This window comes from Nyctibius grandis, chromosome 3 (assembly GCF_013368605.1).
Source record: "Nyctibius grandis isolate bNycGra1 chromosome 3, bNycGra1.pri, whole genome shotgun sequence".
NCBI classification, from domain to species: domain Eukaryota; kingdom Metazoa; phylum Chordata; class Aves; order Nyctibiiformes; family Nyctibiidae; genus Nyctibius; species Nyctibius grandis.
This window is the reverse complement of record NC_090660.1, coordinates 109,403,479-109,423,643: the sequence shown is the minus strand read 5'-3', so window position 1 is coordinate 109,423,643 and position 20,165 is coordinate 109,403,479. Positions and strand designations below refer to the sequence as shown.

Sequence of the window (20,165 nt, the reverse complement as noted above, 5' to 3'; positions counted from 1 at the left end):
TCAGGTGACCAGGTTACCTGGGCAAAGTAGAGAGGTAGGCACCAGTGAATGGATGATTCAGAAATCTTTTATATAAATAAAACTAGTAGTATGAATGTCTACTTTGGGTCTTAACTCCTGTTCTGGTGCCCCTCTTGTCCAACTAGAAAAAAATCTGGTTTTTATAAGTGCATCAGGCAGTAGGAACTTCCACATGCAAGTTATGTTAGGATCGGTGCTTTCCTTTCCATTAGCTTAATTGCTATCCATTGGCTTTTGAAAATAGTGTGGATCTTAGGAAGCCATCTCCAAAATGTTACATTTTTAATTGCTTGCACTACATCTTGGAGGACTGGTAAGGTCAACTGAAAGTGTAAAATATTCTAGTGGGACTGATGCATTCAAATCAAAACATGCATATTTCCTGCTTTCCTTTCCATGCATTTAGGGAGAAAAAGGAAAAGATGGTCTCCCAGGACTGAAAGGTGAAAGAGGAGAAAAGGTAAGTCATGAAATGAGCACGGTCCTCCTTAGATGAGAGAGGAAAAGAGACCAGGGGGCAGAGACAAGTGATAGAGGAGAACATCTGAGGAGGATAGAAACATTGGAAGTCTTTTAGCTGAGATTTACAGAGAAGCAGCAGAAAAAGCTGTGTGGGGGACAATTTATTGAGTAATGCAAGAAGTAGTAAGCAGCTGATGAAATCTAAGGACAATTTCTTTAATTCAAGGAAACCTTCCTTTGTTTTAGAATTGGCTGATAGAAATGAGCCTGGAATTAAATTCCAAAGAAGTTTTCTGTGCCTGCCTGTGCTGTGCTAGAACAATACTTTAAGGAATGGTCTGGGCTTCTGCCATCACAACACTATTAATATTGGTGAAAATGAGAGAACTGGACAAAGGTGATGCCCACTAAAATTTACATTCAGCCCTTGTGAACATGAAGGGGAAGATGAAGCACTGACCTTGTAGATGCCTATGGCTGTACAGTGAAAAATTTGCCCTCACTGTAATGGCAATAACCATCAGGAAGTGGGTACCACTTTGTTCTTCTTCCTGGGATATATCAGCCCTCAGTTTACCAGTAACTTTCACCATCTATGGAGGTGGCATTTCGTTCATGGGTGTCATGGGTCAAATGACATCTCCAATGAAGCACCCGAATCTCCTTTATCTGGGAGGTTAACAAGCATTGTTCGTAGTTCTTGGCTTTGAAGTGTCAGGGAAACTGAAGCTGTCTGTGGACCACAGCCTACAGGAAGGTCAATGGCAGCTAAGACACCTGGACTGTAAGTCTCATTAAATATTCCAGCAACAGCATAGTTTTAACTCAAAAATTATGGGGAGAACTGCATTTAGAAACATACATTTTTGATGAAAAACAGAGTTGTTTTTTTTTCCATCCACAAAAGAAGTTCAGCTAAAACATGTTTTTCAATCAAGAATTTTGATCAACTTTGACTTAAAATGCATATTAAACTCCGTATCACTCCTATGCTGGATGTGGTAACATTAGAAATTCATTGACCTGTGAAGTCAGGTCAATGATAAAGTCATAAAGTGATAAAGACAACAAACAAAGTGAGAATCCTGCATGCAAAAAAAGCATAAATTCTGGCCAGAGCAATGGGGTAAATTCTACCCATCAGATAAGTGCTGTGGGATTTTCAGTGTCATTGAGCTGACTGGTCATCATTGGGTTAGATCTCATCTGGTAATGTTGCATCTTCTAGCTGATAATGCTGAGTTTTACCTGGACATCTTTTTATATCCTTAGTTATATTTTTCTCCTCTATCTAGGGTGACATGGGTTCCCCTGGACCACCAGGCTTACCTGGAACAGTAAGTAAGATTGTGTTCTGTGCTGTGACAATATTCAAGACATCATCACACTTCTTCCACACAAATTCCTCAAAAACAAAGCTTTTCAAGATCCTTATGTCACTACAGAAACTTCAGGACCCATTTACTCTGATATTATCTCCCTTTGCTTCAGAGAAGCAATATCAAGGTGTGTTTGGTCTTTTTATTTTGGGGGGAGGTTGTGCCCTCCTCTGTCTCTTTGCAAACAACATTTTTGTATGCCCTTGCCTTGTGGTAGCACTTAAATTGAATTTGTGATTTGTTTAGCAGCTGTGGGAGCTGTCTGAAGAAGGTCATGGCTGAAAACAGGGAGTACGTTCATACAGATTTTCCAGGGTGAGCTAGATTTTTCCCGCTGGGATCTCAGGATAAGACTGGCTCACTTTCAACATATACCAGTGAACAACAGCTTGTCTTCTTGGAGAACAAGTCACTTTTTTCCAGGAAGAGCAGAGGGTTCCCCTTCTCATTGACATGAACTTATGGGATGGAGGATTCAACCTCAGTGGTGCTGTAGCCTCCCAGAGCCTCCATCCCATACAGTGCCATGTTGTGCTGTAACCCCAGACAGACTCTCTCATCCCAGAGCTAATTCTGGGTTCAGCATTGGATCCAACACAAAAACCAGTCATACCTGACTGCACATACCCTTTCTGCTAATAAAAAAAAAAAAAAAAGGCCAAGAAAACATTAATTTATGAGACTGCAAAATTACATTTGGGAGCATGAGCGTAATTACAATGAATTTCACTGGCAATTAAACAAGCATCCACTGAATGTAAATACATAAACCTCAGAGTTTCCTCCACAAAAATCTGGGTAAGCAGCTTGGAGCAAGCACTAGGAATGGGTCTGTCATTGCAACAGATCCCAGTCACACTTTTCAGCCTTGCTCACCACCACTGGTTACAGCTGCCACTTCACCGATTACAGAGAGAATTTGAATCAAGGTCTGTTGGTGAAAATCAAATGCCTACAGACCTTCATGCAGCAATGGAGGAGGTGGTATAATTTATTCCCTGCCATCAGTTAAGTCTCTTTAGTCTGTGCCAAAGGGTGCTTCATGGTCTTGTGTAGAAAGACTCCATGTGTATCACACAAGAATGATCCAGTCACAACATCAAGGATAAGTCAGTGTTAGTCAAGGCTGAGAAGGCAGTTTACAAACACAATACAACATGGCTAGATATAAAGAAGATATGCCCGACTGTTCAATCTTCCTGTGTTTGTAGGGATAAATAATTTCTATTTCAGCTGTAAAAGTAGGTGATGATTTCAACATATCCTCATTTCATCAAGGACGAAATTTTTCTTCCTAATTTTACCAGTTTTGATAAAAGACAGTCTCTTTCTACAAAACGTGATTGTTTGTTTGTGGCTAGTCCTTCAAGATGACTATGTAATCCCTAAGACAACCATGTTGAGTTGTATATGTCTTGTATGTGGTACAAAGCAGAGAGACAACACACCAAGCTCAGCCATGGAGTTAGGAAGTTTAATAATAATGAAGATGACTCCAAGTAGAAAAGTGAGCTGGAAATTGTTAATAGTTCAAGGTTAAAGATTGTTTTGTTTTTCATAGTGGGGAGACATACAGGACATTTTTTGAGTTTATGTTCATACTTCAAATACTCAAGAAACGTCTGATATTTGTGTTTTTTTTCCAAACAGCCAGATGTTACAATGGGTTGATCATTTATAAACCTACTGATGGATATATGGAATGTGTAATCTGTAATGACAAGGAGAATACATAAGTTATTGCATTTCAAGGAAAACAGGCAATGCTTCTTTTAACAATCTGGTTTCTCTTCCAGCCAGCCTTCTTCACCCCACACCCTAGGATTCCTGTAAGTAACATCTCTAACAAGCCTGGCCTCTGCCTTATTGTGGTTTATACCTGATAGACACAGAACACCTTTGTATTTTCCATGTTATTTAAATGCTTTCACTAAAGAGCTCAGCTTAAGTCTGGTTTTGGGCAATTTCACTATTGTAACCAGCCATGATGAGAAGTCCACAGCTCTTCTGGTAACAGCAGCATTCAAGCCAACTGTGACCAGGACATAGCTGTATGCTGTCCCAGCCTCTTAAATGAAGTTTAAAATTAAGTATAAAATAAAGTTTTATTTCCCACTTGCAGTGCATAGTGGGAAATACCTGACATTACATAGGATCACACCATTGGTCTGTGAATAAGCTTGTTAAGGATCAGGAGGCTTTAGGGCATGTATAAATGGCAGAGGTAGGCTGTAAGAGTGCCATTAGGAACGAAAGTGCATATGCCAGGTTCTTCAGAGGCTGAGGAAGGAAACAGGAATGTGAGGTAGTACTGGAAATAGAGACAAGATTTCTTTGATTCCCTTTTCCCCTTGGCTCTTGGCTTGCTAAAATACACACTAAGGAAATGTGCAAACAGTGACATCTTATGTGGTCTTTGTAGTGCTACAATCACAGAAGGAGTTACCTCTTTTGCTTTGAATACATCACTCTTGTAAATGAGCTGCAAGACAGTAAAGAATAAAAGGCTTCAAGTGTGTCAGCAGGTCAGATTGCTGGGATTATTCTATGTGCAAGATGAATGTGAGGATACTTACTGCAGGACAGGTCTGCACGTAGCATTGCAAGCTGTGGGAGGAGAAGGGGAGGTAAGGATAGTTACCTTTGATTTACAGCTTTACAAATTAAGGTGTCAGAAGGTGGTGATAAACCTTAGGAGAGTGTCATGTGTTATGTTACAGAGGCTGCAGGACCAGCAGGGTGTTGAAAGTTGCCATGCACTCTCCAAAACACAGTACTTGCCATTGCTTTCTGTTGACTATATGGTGTACAGTAACAGGGAGCAACTTTCGCAGGTGGAGACAGGAAACGCAGCCTGGATAGAAGGCAGCAGCACCATTACCGTGTTTAGTTATTATCAGTTAAAATCAATTTCATTTAAAACACACCTTGGTAATTGTCAGAAATGAAAAATTTCTGACCAGGTGAGTCTGAGCTCCCGTTTACCCACCACTGCAGCTCCGTTGTGTGTTTTGGGTGCAGCCTGAGCTGTGACCTCTGCAGAAACTCACTGAAGCTGCAGGGCAGTAGGTGGGGCAAGGGAGGTGGGGGTGATGGTGGTGTCAGTTTTTTCCATGGAGCAGAGGGAACTTTTTTATGTTTATTTAGGCCAGTGAGTTAAAATCATCAAATATTTCTCAGAGATGGTGTATGTGAGAACCACAGTGGTGGTCAGGTATGATGGCTGGAAAGAGGCAAAAGCAGTAAAGCAGGAGGTGGCCTTCTGCCTCCCAGTGCAGCTGGGCACAGCTGAGCCCCCACTGCATTTGCTGTCCTCTAAGTGGCACAGAAATGACTAACTTGTTAATTGAGACTACAGGAGGACACCGCCGAGAGAAGGTCAAGGAAGCTGTAAGCACTGACGTGGCTCAGGTTGGTGGCAGCTGTTACCTGTCACCGCATCATTTCTGTCCATTGAACTGTAGAAAAGAAGTGGGTGGCAGTTAATTAAGTCCACCTGCCAGGGGCAGAGGTCTCCACAACGTGCAGCACTAGCGGACAATGTTAACAGTCTTGGCAGATAGTCACCATTTGGCAAATTTGGAAGGACTCGCAGGCAGATTTTCTGGCAGGTTGGGTTAAGAAATGCTGCCTCTACCCATGTTTGTGGCTGTGTAAGAATATTAGACTGGAATTTTGCCGATTTTCCATTACCATGCAAGCCAAGTGTCAAGGAAAAAGTTGGAGAAAGGAGAATATTAACAAAGCTTCCTCCCTTTACCTGTTGAGTTACTTCTTCCCTTTGCAATCTTGTTTTCCCTGGTAATATGTGCCTTTATTTCCACTTAGTAACATCATTCCTGCCTACAAATTTATTGCCGTATGTCTGTGCTTTGTTGCTCTGCTCTCTCAAAAGGGTTTCAGAGCTTGAAATGTCATTATGCAAAACAACTCCCAGGCACAACCATACAGGTTTGTTGCGTAGGACCCTTTGCTTGAACTCCTTTAGGTGGTCCCGTTATCCTTCTGAACGCCACTAGATGGCATAAGGGACTGCCTGATTCAAAGTTGATCTAACCGGGTGCTACTTGTAGAGCAAAATTCCTGCTCTTATTTATCACAGATGATAATATTTATTCATAATGCGTAATAAATACAGACATAAGTAATATTTATGCAGTTACATTTATTTTGCCTGCTAGAGAATCATTTGCAAATGGACTTTGAATTCCCAGGTGTTGCAGAAATGATTAGCAAATAGCTGACGTGAATAAAATTCAAGCTGATTTGTCCTGGGCTCTGCATTTTGACTGATCGCTATTTCTTGCATGTGTATGTAGCTTAAATCACTGATGTTCTTACTCTTCCTTGATTGCATAATTGAAACACCTTGTATGATAAATAATGAATAAGTAATGATTGCTGTTGCCTGAATACATATGTTCATATAAATATACAAACATGAGTATTCATGTCATGCCTGTTTTATTCCAGCTCGTTCCATAATTGTGTGCTGTTCCTTTTCAATTTATAAAAAGCAGAAATATGGACTTATTGATTATTGTTCTAGAACTCAGAACAAAGCTGATGAACTTCTGTCTGAAAGCATCTTCACTTTACTGTAAGGAGGAAGAACAGGAATAAATTAATCCTATTAGTCAATGATGGTGGTGCATGAAATAATGTACTGACATTGCAGGGGTGAGGGGATGTTGCATGAATGTATGGAGATGTTAACAGAACTAGAGGTCAGGAAAAGCTGCAGAGTGCACATCTCTGGAAGTGCTCAAGATGAGACCCTGAACACCCCTCTCTTACACGTGGAATAAGGAACTGTCTGTATGTGGGATAATTTCCCCAACTGTAGGATGACATAGGCTGGTGGTCCTATAGAGAGGCAGTGCAGTGCTGCTGGTGCTTTCACTCTTGGTCATATCATCTGGCCTTTTAATACATTGAAGTGGAATTGATCAGATTTTGGAATGGTAAATTCTTTTAACTGCTATTCCCTCTGAGGGAAAACTGCTTTCTCTTTAAATTGAACATTTCTGCAATTGGTATCGTAACAGTCTCAGAAGTCTAGACAAAGACCTCCAGATCTTAGTGTGTGATATGGTAGTTTCGATTCATTGTCCTCAAAGTCCTTTGAGGAAGCTACTCTATGTCAGAAATGGATAACTGATTGGAAGAGTCCTCTTACCAAACAGGACGAGTGTGACTTCCAGCCATGGAAATAACTGTTATTTCTCTCTTTGTCTTATTGTTTTACATCAGGGTGAGCCTGGACCAAAAGGGGAGAAAGGAGATCAAGGAACAAGTGGAGAACCTGTAAGCACAGCCAAGTGTTTCTTCAGTTGGTTTTGAAATTTAGCAAGGAGAGGACAGGAGAGCTGCCTGTTTTGGAGTGGGGGGAGCATGGTCCTTCCATGGTTGGGATGCTTCTCTCATCAGAAATGACCACAGTGATGCTTGGCTTTGTACTGACTGTACAGGAAGCTAGATGACTACATGAAGCTAAGCACCTAATCTATAGCTCTGGGCCTTAGTGGCTGAGAAGAGGACTATGGGTTTTGATAGACAGAGCTCGGCTGACAGTAAAGTTGTGCAGGATTTATTAAGGGCTTTTGAAGTGATGTGGCCCAGCTAAATTGTGCTTTTGGCTACTCCATTTGTATTCTTCCCTGCTCTTGTTCTGGATGGAGCCCTCAAGAGAGATAGTCTTGCGCAGTCACAGCCTCTGTAAAAACACCCTTTCTTCTCTCATTGGGCGGAAGGTGAAACATCTCCTTTTGCCCAGGAGAAGAAATGAGAAGTTTCCTTCAGCTCCTTCACATCTCCCTCTGTTTTTGCAGGGATTACCTGGGATCCCAGGTAAACAGGGTGTCCCAGGACCTACAGGAATACAGGTAAGAGGGCCCAGCCTTGAAGAAAATCTTTGACATGACCAGAGAGGGGTGCTTTAAAGATCAATATCACTGTAAATAATTTTTCCCTATACACCAACAGCCCATTTCTCCTTCCTCATTGTTGTAAGTTCAGGGACTTCTGCAGAGGTATTTATTTGTGCTGGACATCAGGACAACATGAGCAGAATCAAATCAGAAACATGGCATATCTGTAGCATGATCAGTATTGTCTGAGAGATTCTTCCAACTTCAGGATCCTTCAAGAGGGCATCTTGTATCGATGCCACTGAACCACAGGTCTCACAGATAAGGTACTGCAGTATATTGGCAAAACATTGCAGAGCATCAGATTCAACCCTGGCCCATTTGCTCCTGAATGCACTATGGCTCATGTGAAATGGTTTTATAGTCTCAATTATCTTCTGAAAATCTCTTGACTCATGCATGTTATTTCCAGTCATTACCGAGGTATGTTTTCATGTTAACATGGGAGGGTGTTCACGCTGCCATGATCTGTGCTGTGCCCAAGCCATATAGTCAGCTATTACTGGGGCATCAACAGCTTAAAGAGGTTAACAGCAATCTTAGCATTGTGAAAAAGACAGTAATACCTTGCAATTTTTAACTGACCTCTGCTAAACGAGGGACTGTTCAGTGAGTAGACTCTGTCCTGCCAAAATCCTTAAGAAAGGGCTACATGATATGTAGGACTGGAACAAACCCTCTGCATTATGATCTATTTTGACCATTTCTAAATGACTGTTGTTTGTATTTGAGAACTGCAGGCAAAACTTCCTCTGTGCAGGGAGACCATCAGAATTGAGCTGGAAATGAAGTAGCTGTTAGGCCTGAGGATAGGAAGGAGTTTCACCCAGATGGATTTCTGCAAGTTTCAGCATCCTCTGCTGAGAAACAGCCTCTGAGCTGATCAGTCATTAGTAATTCTTCTTATGTCTCAGGTTTTATTTTTATATTTCATTTTCTGGCTGCACAGAGAACTGTGAGCCATCTCCTCAGCCGTTAAACTCCTCCGTGAATTGATTAACAAAAACCATTGCCTAGTGCACGTTCAGGCATCTTGAAGTCTTTTTGTCTGGCAGGCAGTCCTGTCCCATCTCTAACCAGCTGGTATCTCTTCTTTCCACACAGGGTGCAAAGGGGCAGAAAGGAGCCCGAGGTGAAGCTGGAGCCCCTGGAGAGACTGTGAGTAACTGCTTCCCTCGCAGCATTTTTCACTGACAGTAACACACCTGAAGGGACTCTGAAGTCAACGCCTTTCAGATTCGCAGTCCCAGGCTGCTTGGGCTCAGGGCACATCCTAAGCTGCAGGTGGAAGGGTTGTTGCTTGTGGGCAAACAGTCACAGCTGCACCAAACGGATCAATGCCCCAGTCAGCCCAGCTCTAAATTGTGCATCTTTTGTTGGCCAAGTCTCTCCCTCTAACAAAATGCCCTCTTTTCTGGGTGAGGTGCGGGCAGAACTTGTTTACTGCACTGCGATACCAGCCAAGCCCAGCAGCCAGCTGGTGCAGGGAGCTCACTTCTCAGCAGCAGCCTGGATTAGTTTTTGGTCACTGTGGGGTTTAGGTTTCTTAGTCAATTCTGCTTTCTTTAATACAGGATCCTCACCAGAGGAATCATCACATACCATTTTTGAGGCATGTGTTGCAGGGAGTGCTCCTATTGTCTGACTGTGCTAAAGGACAGCAAAGGATTCAAGTCCGTTTTATTGTTGTGAGAGTGTATAAGCCCTTTGCGGCTGAATAAAAGGCCACATCCTTTCTTTGCAAGCAGAGAAGGAAGACTGAAGAACTATTTGAAATAAAGATTGAGAGAGAGGAGGTTTGTGTCTGGGAGAAGGAGGGAATAGCAAATCCAAATTAAGCATCCCAGAGCACTGAAAAGCTTCTTCACTGAAAGAGCAGATGTGGTGATTAGGGGCATGGTTTAGTGGTGGACTTGGCAGTGCTGGGTTAACGGTTGGACTCAATGATCTTAAAGGTCCTTTCCAACCAAAACGATTCTATGATTCTATGAAATTTCTTCTTCCACCTTTGTGTTCATGGTTTTCCTTCTTAGACTTGTGCTTAGATGTTGTCTCTAGTAGTGCTTTGACCCTAAACTCTGAACTGCCTGTCCTCAGCTCTCTTTCACTCGTGGTTGAAGGACTCCTTAATCTTTTGGGGGAGGAAAAAAAAAAGACAAAAAACATCCCCCCTTGCACCAAACCAATCTATTGGTTTTATTTCTTTGTATAACTGGTGTCTCGGAGAATGTTAATGATATGAAAATGCAGGTATATGCAGGCCCCATTTTTTTCTGCCATCCTTTCACAGACTGCCACTGCTCCAAATGCATTTATTGTCTCATAGACCAGTGACTGTAAATAACACAGAAATGAGGAAGCCTTTAATTCTCCTTTAGTGAGCCAAAGGCAACAGACAGATACTTACTTTGTGAAGAGCTGTGCTGTGGAAGGTTTTCATCATCTCCCAGCTGTTTGCATTGTTCTTCTGCAAGATATTACTGCCCAGCCCTTCCAGTAGAAGGGGTTTCTCTGTCCTCTACTCCAAGTCAGATAGATTATTTCAGTCTGCTGATGGAGATGTTTTTTAGATATTCTGTCTTGTTTAGCCCTACATGGATTCAGCATAGTAATAGAAATCATTTTCCTTGCAAAGCTGTGATGACTGGTGAACCCTGGCCAGTGCAGAGTGACGAGCAACTACAGGGGTAGTAACTTCAACCTGATACTCTCAAGTATAAAAGAAAGTGTCTAAATACAGCCTGGTAACCCCAATCATATATCCCTGTGGGGACATAAATTCCCAAATATATGTCCTCTCATGTCCCACATGCATTTTTGAGGACACACATGGGCTTTCCCACCCTAAAAATCTTTCCCTTGCAGACAGAAAAACCTGCAATTCAGAAATATAACACTATGAATTGTTTGTGCTATTCATCTATTTAGTGCAAATGAGTGTTTTCAGGTTTTGTTGCCTGGAGTAGAGAAAGGTAGAATTGTCAACAAAGCATATTTTGTTGACCTAGATTTTTATTTTAGTGATAAATCAACATACTTTCCTCTGTTCTTTTGATGTTTCAGGCACAGACTTTTCTTCCTATATCTCAGCTAGATTTAGGTGGGTTTTTTTTGATGGAAGGTAATTTTAAGCTCCCAAAGAGAGTCTTCATCTGTTTTTTTTTATCGTTTCATGCTTCTTTACACAAATGTTTCACAAAAATGCTATTTTTTGCTTTGTGCTTGTACAACACCTTGTCTGACATGAACTCCAGTCTCGCTTGGAACATCTTGTTCCTATGGTGGTGTAAGTTGTGAATTATATATGCACACACACTTCATTTTCTTAAAACAGGGTGTGACTGGACCAGCAGGACCCCCAGGTCCAAGAGGCTTGCCAGGAAATGTGGTATGTATGCACCAGTGTATTTGTCTTCCCATCTGTGCCCTGATTTCATTATTTAGTATGTTTAGTTTTCCCTTCCACAGGGTTTACTATCAGGTTCAAAGGGCTGTGTTTCGTTACACTTTTTTATGGCTGAATTGAAAGATCTGGAGGCACCTGGAAATGGTGTATCCATGAAAATATTCTCATATTCATTCGTAGCAAGAGGGAGACATGGAGCTGCTTCATTCCTTACCAAATTGTCAAAAGCGATTTTGCTGCCAGCTCTTCAAGAGAAAAATTGCAATGTTTATTGTCTCTATGGTTTTGTTTCCTTTGTCTCATTTTCATTTGTCCTTTCCTTTTGAAAACATGACTTCTTGATATAAAAATTGCATGGTAAACTCCCACTTTTATTAACACAGCATGTAAGTATTTGATCCTACAATCAAAGCTTTGAAATCGATATGGTGTCCTCCTTACATCGGTAGATGTTCATCACCATTATTAAGTTGTACATGATAGACCTTTTCATGTTTGAAAAAAAATATTTGGATTTTTTTTGGGGGGGGACTAACTCTACTCCCTGCCCCATCAGTGTAATTTTCATTCTAGTGCCTGGGTTTTATCTGGGTTTACACTGGAGTAAGTCAAAACCAGCAGTTAGACCCCATGTTATAGTGTATTCAGACAGAGTGGTTTAGCACAGAGGGCTCTTTAAGGCAGAGTTTATTACTTGGGCAATCCAAGAAATCTTAAATTGCCTTTCTACTAATTGTTAAGATACAATTGATTTAATTGTATTAATGTAGGAATTTAATTTCAAACTGAAAGATGATATAGAAAATTATGACCTTTTCCAATTCCATATTCCTTTAAGCAAACTTCTATACCACTAATACCAATATATTACCTATAAAAGCTAATATAGTTGGAAATAATTTTTACTGGTGCAAAAAGGAAAATAATTATCGCATCCATCCTGTGAGGAGGTCAATCCAATCTTACTGGTGCCAAGATGTCCTTTCACATCTTAAAATGGAGTACCACTCCATAATGTGTTTTGATGAGTTAGGAAGTTACAGTATTTAATTTGCAGCTCTAAATCATCTATATTTTGACAAGGAATCCTTTGAGACCTGCCAAGACATGAAAAGGATTGAAAACTGAAATAGAGGGTAAAATGAACATAGCTATGTTTTCCAATGTATAGCTTTGGAGAGCAGTAGCCATAAAAAAATTAATATTGTGAGACTTTTGGCTTCTCTGATAGAGGTGGTGATTGGGGGGGTTGTTGGTAATGGATTAGGGACTGCTGAGGATTTCACAGAATTAAAAAAATAGCTATTGGCAGAAAGAGAATGCACAAATCTGCGATTAGCTCAATTTCTGCTTTTGCTGGTCAGCTCTTTTTTATATTGAAAAAAAATAACTCATTTAACCACTTGGTACACAGCACTTCTGAGGTGTTCTCTGGTTTACAGGTTGCCTGTACTGGGAAATGTAAAACTGATACTAATCCTTGAGATAGATTGTACTGAACCCACAAGTCTATCCATTTGCTTTAGGATCAAATACTGCCTAAAAAGAAAGTTTTAAGCTTTAAAGTTCTTTTCTGTCCAGGGTGTGCCTGGAGACCCTGGACTACCAGGAAAGGAGGGAGAAAAGGGAGAAAAAGTGAGTTTGTTCTTTCATGTATTTGTTTCTTTTCTTCTTGGGCATTTTAAGTAACCTGAGACAGAAGCAGTCTGAACTGGGAAATGATTTCATAGGTTCGTGGTCGGTTAAGACACATGGGCTCATTAGATCATCTTGTCTGACCTCCTCCGTTACACATGCTGTAAGGTTTTCACCCTGTTGCAGCTTTATAATTTACCTAATAAAACCACTGAGATACAGCAGGATACAGTGAAGTCACTGCTACACGTTTGTGCAATGATGACCTTCTACTGTCTTCACTGCCTGAAAAGAGGGGGAATTTAGTGTTTTAAGTACCTCCTGTTTATCACTGTAAATCCAAAGCTGGAAGAAAAACTGGCTTTCATGGTTAGGAAACTGATTTCTGCTTTCCTGATGAGCTGTTGTAATTGGACCATTAGTTCAGCTTTCCAGTGCATCCTCGCTTACCTTTTGCCTGCCTTGCCTGTTATGTCCCATCTCATAGAAGAGCAGTGAGCTCTCTGAGGTCAGGGGTTTGTAATTTGCTCGTGCGTTGCACAGTGCCCAGCATTGTGGAGTCCTGATCTTTGTTTGCTGGAGCAGCCCCTTCAGTCAAATCATCTTCCAGATTACTGAGATCTACCTCAGTGTCATGTGTGGACCAACGGCTCCCTCATATAACTGGTTCCCAAAACATTTTTAAGTCTCATTTTACTTTCCTTAAGGAAATTTGCCAATGCCTTGAGATTACTGAAAGAAAAGGCTTCCCTTTACAGAGCGTTTCCTATGATACCAAGAGAAATTGAGATGAGAAGGCTAGAAAAAGCACATATCTTTCAGTCCCAGTGAAAGACCTGAGACAGGAATGGTCTTTAGTATGTTGCTAATAGTTTTACTGGATTGTCTTTTACAGGGTGATCCTGGAAAAGAAGGAAAAGTGGGTTTGCCTGGGCCAGCTGGTGAGCCAGGGCCTGCTGGAGAGCCAGGTTTGCCTGGTAAGGGTAAAGATGGAGAACAGGTAAGTATTGCTGGCAAGCTCTGCGCTTGAGTAGTTCGATGTGAGATAGTTGAGCATGACTTCTGCTGAAGAATGGTGGATTTTTGGCAGAGTTAGGCTGCGTTGTCACAAGTGCTCGCAGGCTGTCTGTTGAAGACATGAAAGGCCTGGTTGTGTAAAATGCTGCAGATGACAGTGCTGCATCCAAAAAGGCAGAGAAAACTGAAGCTGTATTTCTGCACATTAAACCCCGTTCAGTGTGCCATGGTGGCCATTGGAAATGGAGGCCTCCACAAGGAGTAACCATTGTCCTTGTGACAAGTACAAAAATGCTTAGCTTGATGGAAATTCTCTAAAAGCATTTAATTCTAGAAAAATCAGCAGATTATTTCATTTGCTTACATGTTATCAGTAAAAGATGACCTTTAAAAGTCCCTTCTAACCCAGACTATTCTATGATTCTAAGGAGGGTGGTGGTGGGGATGCTTGCTGCCTTGACTGTCTCAAAGTCCAGGCTCCTGTTTGGCTGCATGGTGACTGTTTTCTGGTTTTGGCTCTGTCACTTTAGGGGCAAAGAGGCCCACCAGGTTTGCCAGGACCCTTTGGACATAAGGTGAGCATGGGCTTTATTGTGGACTGCTTCTCTCCATTGCTGGAACTGGAGAAAAAGTTATGGTGAAAACATGATCTGTTTTTCACTGGAAGATACAGTTCATGAAGCTTTCACTCAAAAATGCACTTCTAGCCCTTTAGGAGATTCCTTTATTATTCCAGTATGTCTGTAGATGTAAATATTACGATATGAATTATCTGTGTTCACTTTCCACATTTAAAATTTCCTCCATCATTATGTGAATTCAACACAGACCAAGGACTAAATGCACACTTTTTCAGGGAAACTGTGACTGGGGACCTTTAATCCATACAGCAAGAGAGATATTGCATAGCTAAAGGATGACCTGGTCTTGAGACCACCTGTCAGCCCCTCAAAGAGCAGTCCTCCGTAGCACTCATTTCCTTCACCTCTCTCAAGGAGGATATTTTATTTTCCAACGGGACCAGATAGCCCTGGTTTGCCCTCCTATTTTGTAGTTAAGGCTAAGACTAGCTAGTTGTTTAAATTCTCCTCTTTGGAATGACCGTGTCCTGATCTGGATTGGAAGAAGACCGGGATGTTGAAACAGATTCTGTAAATGATATAAGTAGGAATATAGCGGTAAGAACTAGATCCAGCTAGGTCCCGTATTTTTGAAATAACCAAACTGCCATGAAGTGTTTTCTTTTGGTTTTGCTGCATTCTGTATGAATGCATTGTACTCTTATACAGATCTTTGACATTTCAGAACACACACACAATAATAGACTGAGCATGAATACAAAAGTCAGAAAAAAATACGAAAAGAAATCTCATGAAATATTCTATTCAATGTCAACAGAAGATAGCAAGAATCTTAATTGTGCATGGGAAAATACTATTGAACTTTTTGTATTGAAATTATGTTCTTGAATAAAATAACAGATAAGGGATCTGCCAGAATGTTTGAACTACTCAGAATACATTTTCTCTCATTGTCCTTGCAATATTGTTTCTTTGTAATATAAGATTAGTTTAAGAAGAAATAAAGGGAAAAAAGTTAGGAGATATTGCACACTGAATTTTGGGTGGGCAGAATCCACGGGTAACAATTTTTCTAACATGCTTCTATATAGCTGGAAATAGCATAATAATAAATAACATAAATAAGATTCACTGTTACAAGTCTACTGCAAACGTGAGACTGAATCTTACAACTGCAATGCAATCCATAAAAATCTTATTTAATTTCTCCCTATAACAAGAGAACAGATGTTAAATTTAAGTATTGCAGCTGAATTCTTTCTTAACCCTCTGTCTAATGTCCATTGAACAGTGTCGAGTAGTTTTCTGTGCTCTGCAGGTTTTACTGTTGACAATCCTGTTTTTTAGAAGGGAGGTTTCTCCTTCCATAGTATAGTCCTCTAGAGAGAATGGTAGAACTATGGAATTATTTTTTTACAAAAAATTATTCATACACTTCTGTGAATAGGCCTATGTTGGTAAAGGGAAGGAAAACATTAAGATGTAACCAAACATCCCTAGTTCTTTCTTCCCTGGATAAATAATCTGTATTTAGCAGTGTTTGCAGGTTAGCCATCTGCCATAGAAACACAGAGAAAGAAAAGCACATTATGGTGCTTAACGTTTCCCCAAGCCAAGGAGAGGGCCTAATACCCTGCAGACAACTGAAAATGCTGGAAGTAGGATGCTGTGCACCAAAATAAATTAAAATACTTGTAGAGGCTGTGTTCCTGCTCAGTTATGTGATGTGGCACACACTGATGTTGTGTGAGTGCTCACAGGGGTGGGCTGGGGCTGTGTGAAGGAAAGGGGCAGTTTTCTTGGCATGATGTGACCGTAACTGTGCGATATCCCCATGCTGCCACAACCTGATACCGTTCCTCTGCGGGCAGGATCAGGTCAGGATGCATCAGTGTTATATTCTGTTGGAAAACCTGATTACATTTCAGCACATTTTCTCAACAGTGCACAAAGCCTTTAACTTCTTCCTTTGTTTCAGGGTGAGAGGGGAGCTCCTGGCCTCCCTGGCCAGCCAGGAGACAGAGGTGTGCCAGGAATCGGGCTGGCTGGGCCCCCTGTAAGTAGCAACCTACAACAAGGTGAAAACTTACCCATCACCATCTGGGTAATGCATTGCCTGGGCTCAGCTGTGCCAAGAGCCCGTGCAACGTTTTACCCTCTGAAGATGTAAACCACAAACTAATCTAGAGGCTGCCATTCATGGCTCAGATGTCTACACGTCTTTTGTGCGGGCTCTTGATGCATTCAGTTTTAGTTGAAAGAGAAAGGCAGAGAAGTGCTATAGGAGTGATTGATATCACTGGCTGCTACTCCTGACTTTTCTGCATCATCTTGACACATTGGCTGTGGATGTGAGTCGAGAACTGTGCTGAGCCAGTAGGTCCGGTCTACTGGGTAGATGTAACCTTGCTGTAACCCTGTTAGAAGGGAAGAGTGTGACACACATACCCACATCAGTGACATAGTCAGCACTCTCATAGGGAAATACAAAATCACATTGCTTAAATTGCTGCTTTCCAAGAGAGCCATCGTCCCCATAATTTCCCACAAATATTTAGCTGGACCTCATCTAGCTCTGCCCTCACGTCCTGCTTATCAGCAGGCCACGAGGTGTATCTGGGAGTCTGCTCTGGGAAGTTTGGATTTTCATATCGCTGGGGTTCAATCATTCCAGTACTTGTCATGTACAACTCTTGAGATGAGGGGTATTTGGGAGTGCTCTGACTGTAGCCCTGCTCAGAATCCTCCAGATATGCACTGAATTTGCACCTGGGACATGGCAACCCTAGATGTACATAGAGACTGGGGAACGAGAGGCTGGAGAGCAGCCCTGCAGAAAGGGATCTGGGGGTTCTGGTCGACGGCAAGTTGAACATGAGCCAACAGTGTGCCCTGACAATCAAGAGGGCCTACCGTGTCCTGGGGTGCATCAAGCATAGTATTGCTAGCTGGTCAAGGGAGGTGATTGTCCCGCTCTGCTCTGGAGCAGCCTCACCTTGAGTACTGTGTGCAGTTTTGGGTGCCACAGTATAAAAAGGATATGAAGATACTGGAGAGTGTTCAGAGAGCCACAAAGATGGTGAAGGGTTTAGAGGGGAAGCCATATGAGGAGCAGCTGAAGTCACTGGGTCTGTTCAGCTTGGAGAAGAGAAGACTGAGGGGAGACCTCATTGCGGTCTAAAACTTCCTCACAAGGGGAAGTGGAGGAGTAGGCATTGACCTCTTCACCCTGGTGACCAGTGACAGAACTGGAGGGAATGGCAGGAAGATACGCCGGGGGAGGTTTAGGTTGGATATTAGGAAAAGATTCTTCACCCAGAGGGTGGTGGAGCACTGGAACAGGCTCCCCAGGGAAGCAGTCATGGCGCCAAGCCTGACAGCATTCAGGAAGCATTTGGACAGTGCCCTCGGACACGTGGTGTGAATTCTGGTGTTGTCCTATGCTGGGACAGGAGTTGGACTCGATGATCCTTGTGGGTCCCTTCCAACTCAGGACATTCTATGATTCTATGATTCTATGAATTTGCAAATGAAATATGTTTAGGAGGAAGCAAACTTTATTCTTAGCTGTAATTGCTAGAGGACATCTGAGACCTTGCATTCTTTTGCAACCCCTTGTACATGCCATGATAGTGTACCAATCATAGTCAATATTTTCATGCTCTGGTTATTGAGATATAAGTTTCCCAATTAGTACAGGAAATTACCTTGAAATGATAAGTCATATTGCTGTGTAATACTGGTTGACATATCTAGCTTTCTGAGGTGTATCTCCACTTAATATTTGCTTTTACCATGCTGAATACTAGATAAGGTAAAGCAGACTGGGTCAGTCATGTTTCACGCTGTGACTGTGTCATGGTCTTTATGGTCCTCACAGGGTTACCAATGGCTGAAGATTGGCTGGGTCTTATTTGTTACGATTTATCTAAGGAACAGTGATGTTCTTGCATTTCTTAATGTTCATTCATTAATATTAAAATTAAAATGAAATTAGCAAATTAGTATCTGGCTTGTTTGAAAGTCACTAGGCTGGGGCTAGTTTTTAATTACTGATTTTTAGAATCAGTACAGGGGTATATGAGTTCACTTCTGCATCCTGATGTATACCAGACGACAAAGTTATTCCTCATTGGGGTTTTAGCATCTGCATATCCGTGAACACCAATGACTAAGAACTTGACTCCAAATGTAGGCATAGAATCATAGAATGGTTTGGATTAGTGGAGACCTTTAAAGGTCATCTAGCCCAACCTCCCTGCAGTGATCAGGGACATCTTCCACTAGATCAGGTTGCTCAAAACCCCATCAAACCTGGCCTGGAACCCTGCCAGGGAGGGGGCATCCACAACTTCTCTGGGCAACCTGGTCCAGTGTCTCACCACCCTCACTGTAAAAAATTCCTTCCTTATATCTAGTCTAAATCTACTCTTTTTTAGTTTAAAACGATTACCCCTTGTCCTATTGCAACAGGCCCTGCTAAAAAGTTTGTCCCTATCCCTTGTCTCACAGCAGATTACTTTCTTCTGTGTCACCATTGTTTGACCCCTGTCAGGATGAGCAGCTGCCTACATACCACACTATTCCAGATTGATTTTTTAATTTTTTTTTAATCTGCTTCACTAAATACTTTTTTTGTAACAACTATTATGATGGTTTTCTCCACTGTAGATTCATCATAACCTCAGGTACAGTGCAAAGACTCTGGAATTTGAAAAACACTGTATCCATCAGGCTTTCACAAAGACTGAGGGCCACAGAAAAAAATACAATAAAGTCAGTGGAGCTGCTTCATTGCATATTACACACTGAATTAAAGGTGTCAGCCTATACCCTTTTTTAGCAGTGTGACAAAATTGTGTGTATAATACTTTCAGCTTCAGACCTGAGAGACAGCAACTCCTTTTAACTGGAGTTCTCACCCTGTTTCATTCTGTGCCCTTAATCTCTCCCGGGCTTTGCTCCCTGCATGAAAGTTATATATAGATGAGGATTTTTTTACTTTGTCTGCTAAAGTATTGAGTTACTATTTACATAACACTGAGCCATAAACTAATTATCAGCAGAGTGTGTTCTTCCCAAATGAAACATAAGCAGAAGAGGGGACTGCTTGGAGAAATGGAGTGAATTCACATGCTTATTCTGAACTTGCTTAATGGATGCGTGTGCTGCATAAGTAGAAGGGCTTTGCTTTTGCTCTGCCTTGCCCTGTTCATATTAAGATGGGTTCAGAATTATGTATTTAGCTTTTGCTTGAGCAAAGCATTAGGATGTCTTGCATGGAGGACTGTATGAGGATTAGTGAATTACTGTGCCTGAAATAGAAACCAAAGGAAGAGGAGTCATAGTGTGAGTCAATTTATTCAAACACAGCTCCAGAGATGTGAGGTCAAGCCTTGTGTTGGGTGTGTTTGGAATGCCATATTGACTCATCCATGCTGGATATGGCTACTGCATCACTTCTGTGGCGTTCCTATAGAAGTGGATACCTTCTAGTGGCTCACTCAGTTGCATCCTCAAATGAACAGTGTATGTAATCCTACTGGACTCCCCGCTTTGAACTCAATTAAAGAGCACACAGGCCCTGTGGGATGTTTTTTCTTGTGTTAAGAGGCAGCTGAATACCATGGTCTTCAGGACATGGGGGAGTTGTTCTGTCCCAGCCTAACAGATGTGAAGGTGCTGTGGTTCTGTGCGCCCAGGTCCAGCCAGTAGCAAGGCTGAGCGTGTATTG

The 20,165-nt window shown here is 41.7% G+C and overlaps 1 protein-coding gene across 1 annotated transcript in view; it reads left to right on the top strand.

Moving 5' to 3' along the window:
• Positions 1-20,165, top strand: part of COL22A1 (collagen type XXII alpha 1 chain) — a 223,894-nt gene that overhangs the window by 161,728 nt on the left and 42,001 nt on the right. Inside the window, exons 31-41 of the mRNA XM_068396530.1 lie at positions 428-481; positions 1,779-1,820; positions 3,659-3,691; positions 7,116-7,169; positions 7,694-7,747; positions 8,897-8,950; positions 11,127-11,180; positions 12,780-12,833; positions 13,729-13,833; positions 14,381-14,425; positions 16,410-16,487. Coding sequence (XP_068252631.1) covers positions 428-481; positions 1,779-1,820; positions 3,659-3,691; positions 7,116-7,169; positions 7,694-7,747; positions 8,897-8,950; positions 11,127-11,180; positions 12,780-12,833; positions 13,729-13,833; positions 14,381-14,425; positions 16,410-16,487 — 627 coding nt within the window. The remainder of the gene's footprint in view (positions 1-427; positions 482-1,778; positions 1,821-3,658; positions 3,692-7,115; positions 7,170-7,693; positions 7,748-8,896; positions 8,951-11,126; positions 11,181-12,779; positions 12,834-13,728; positions 13,834-14,380; positions 14,426-16,409; positions 16,488-20,165) is intronic.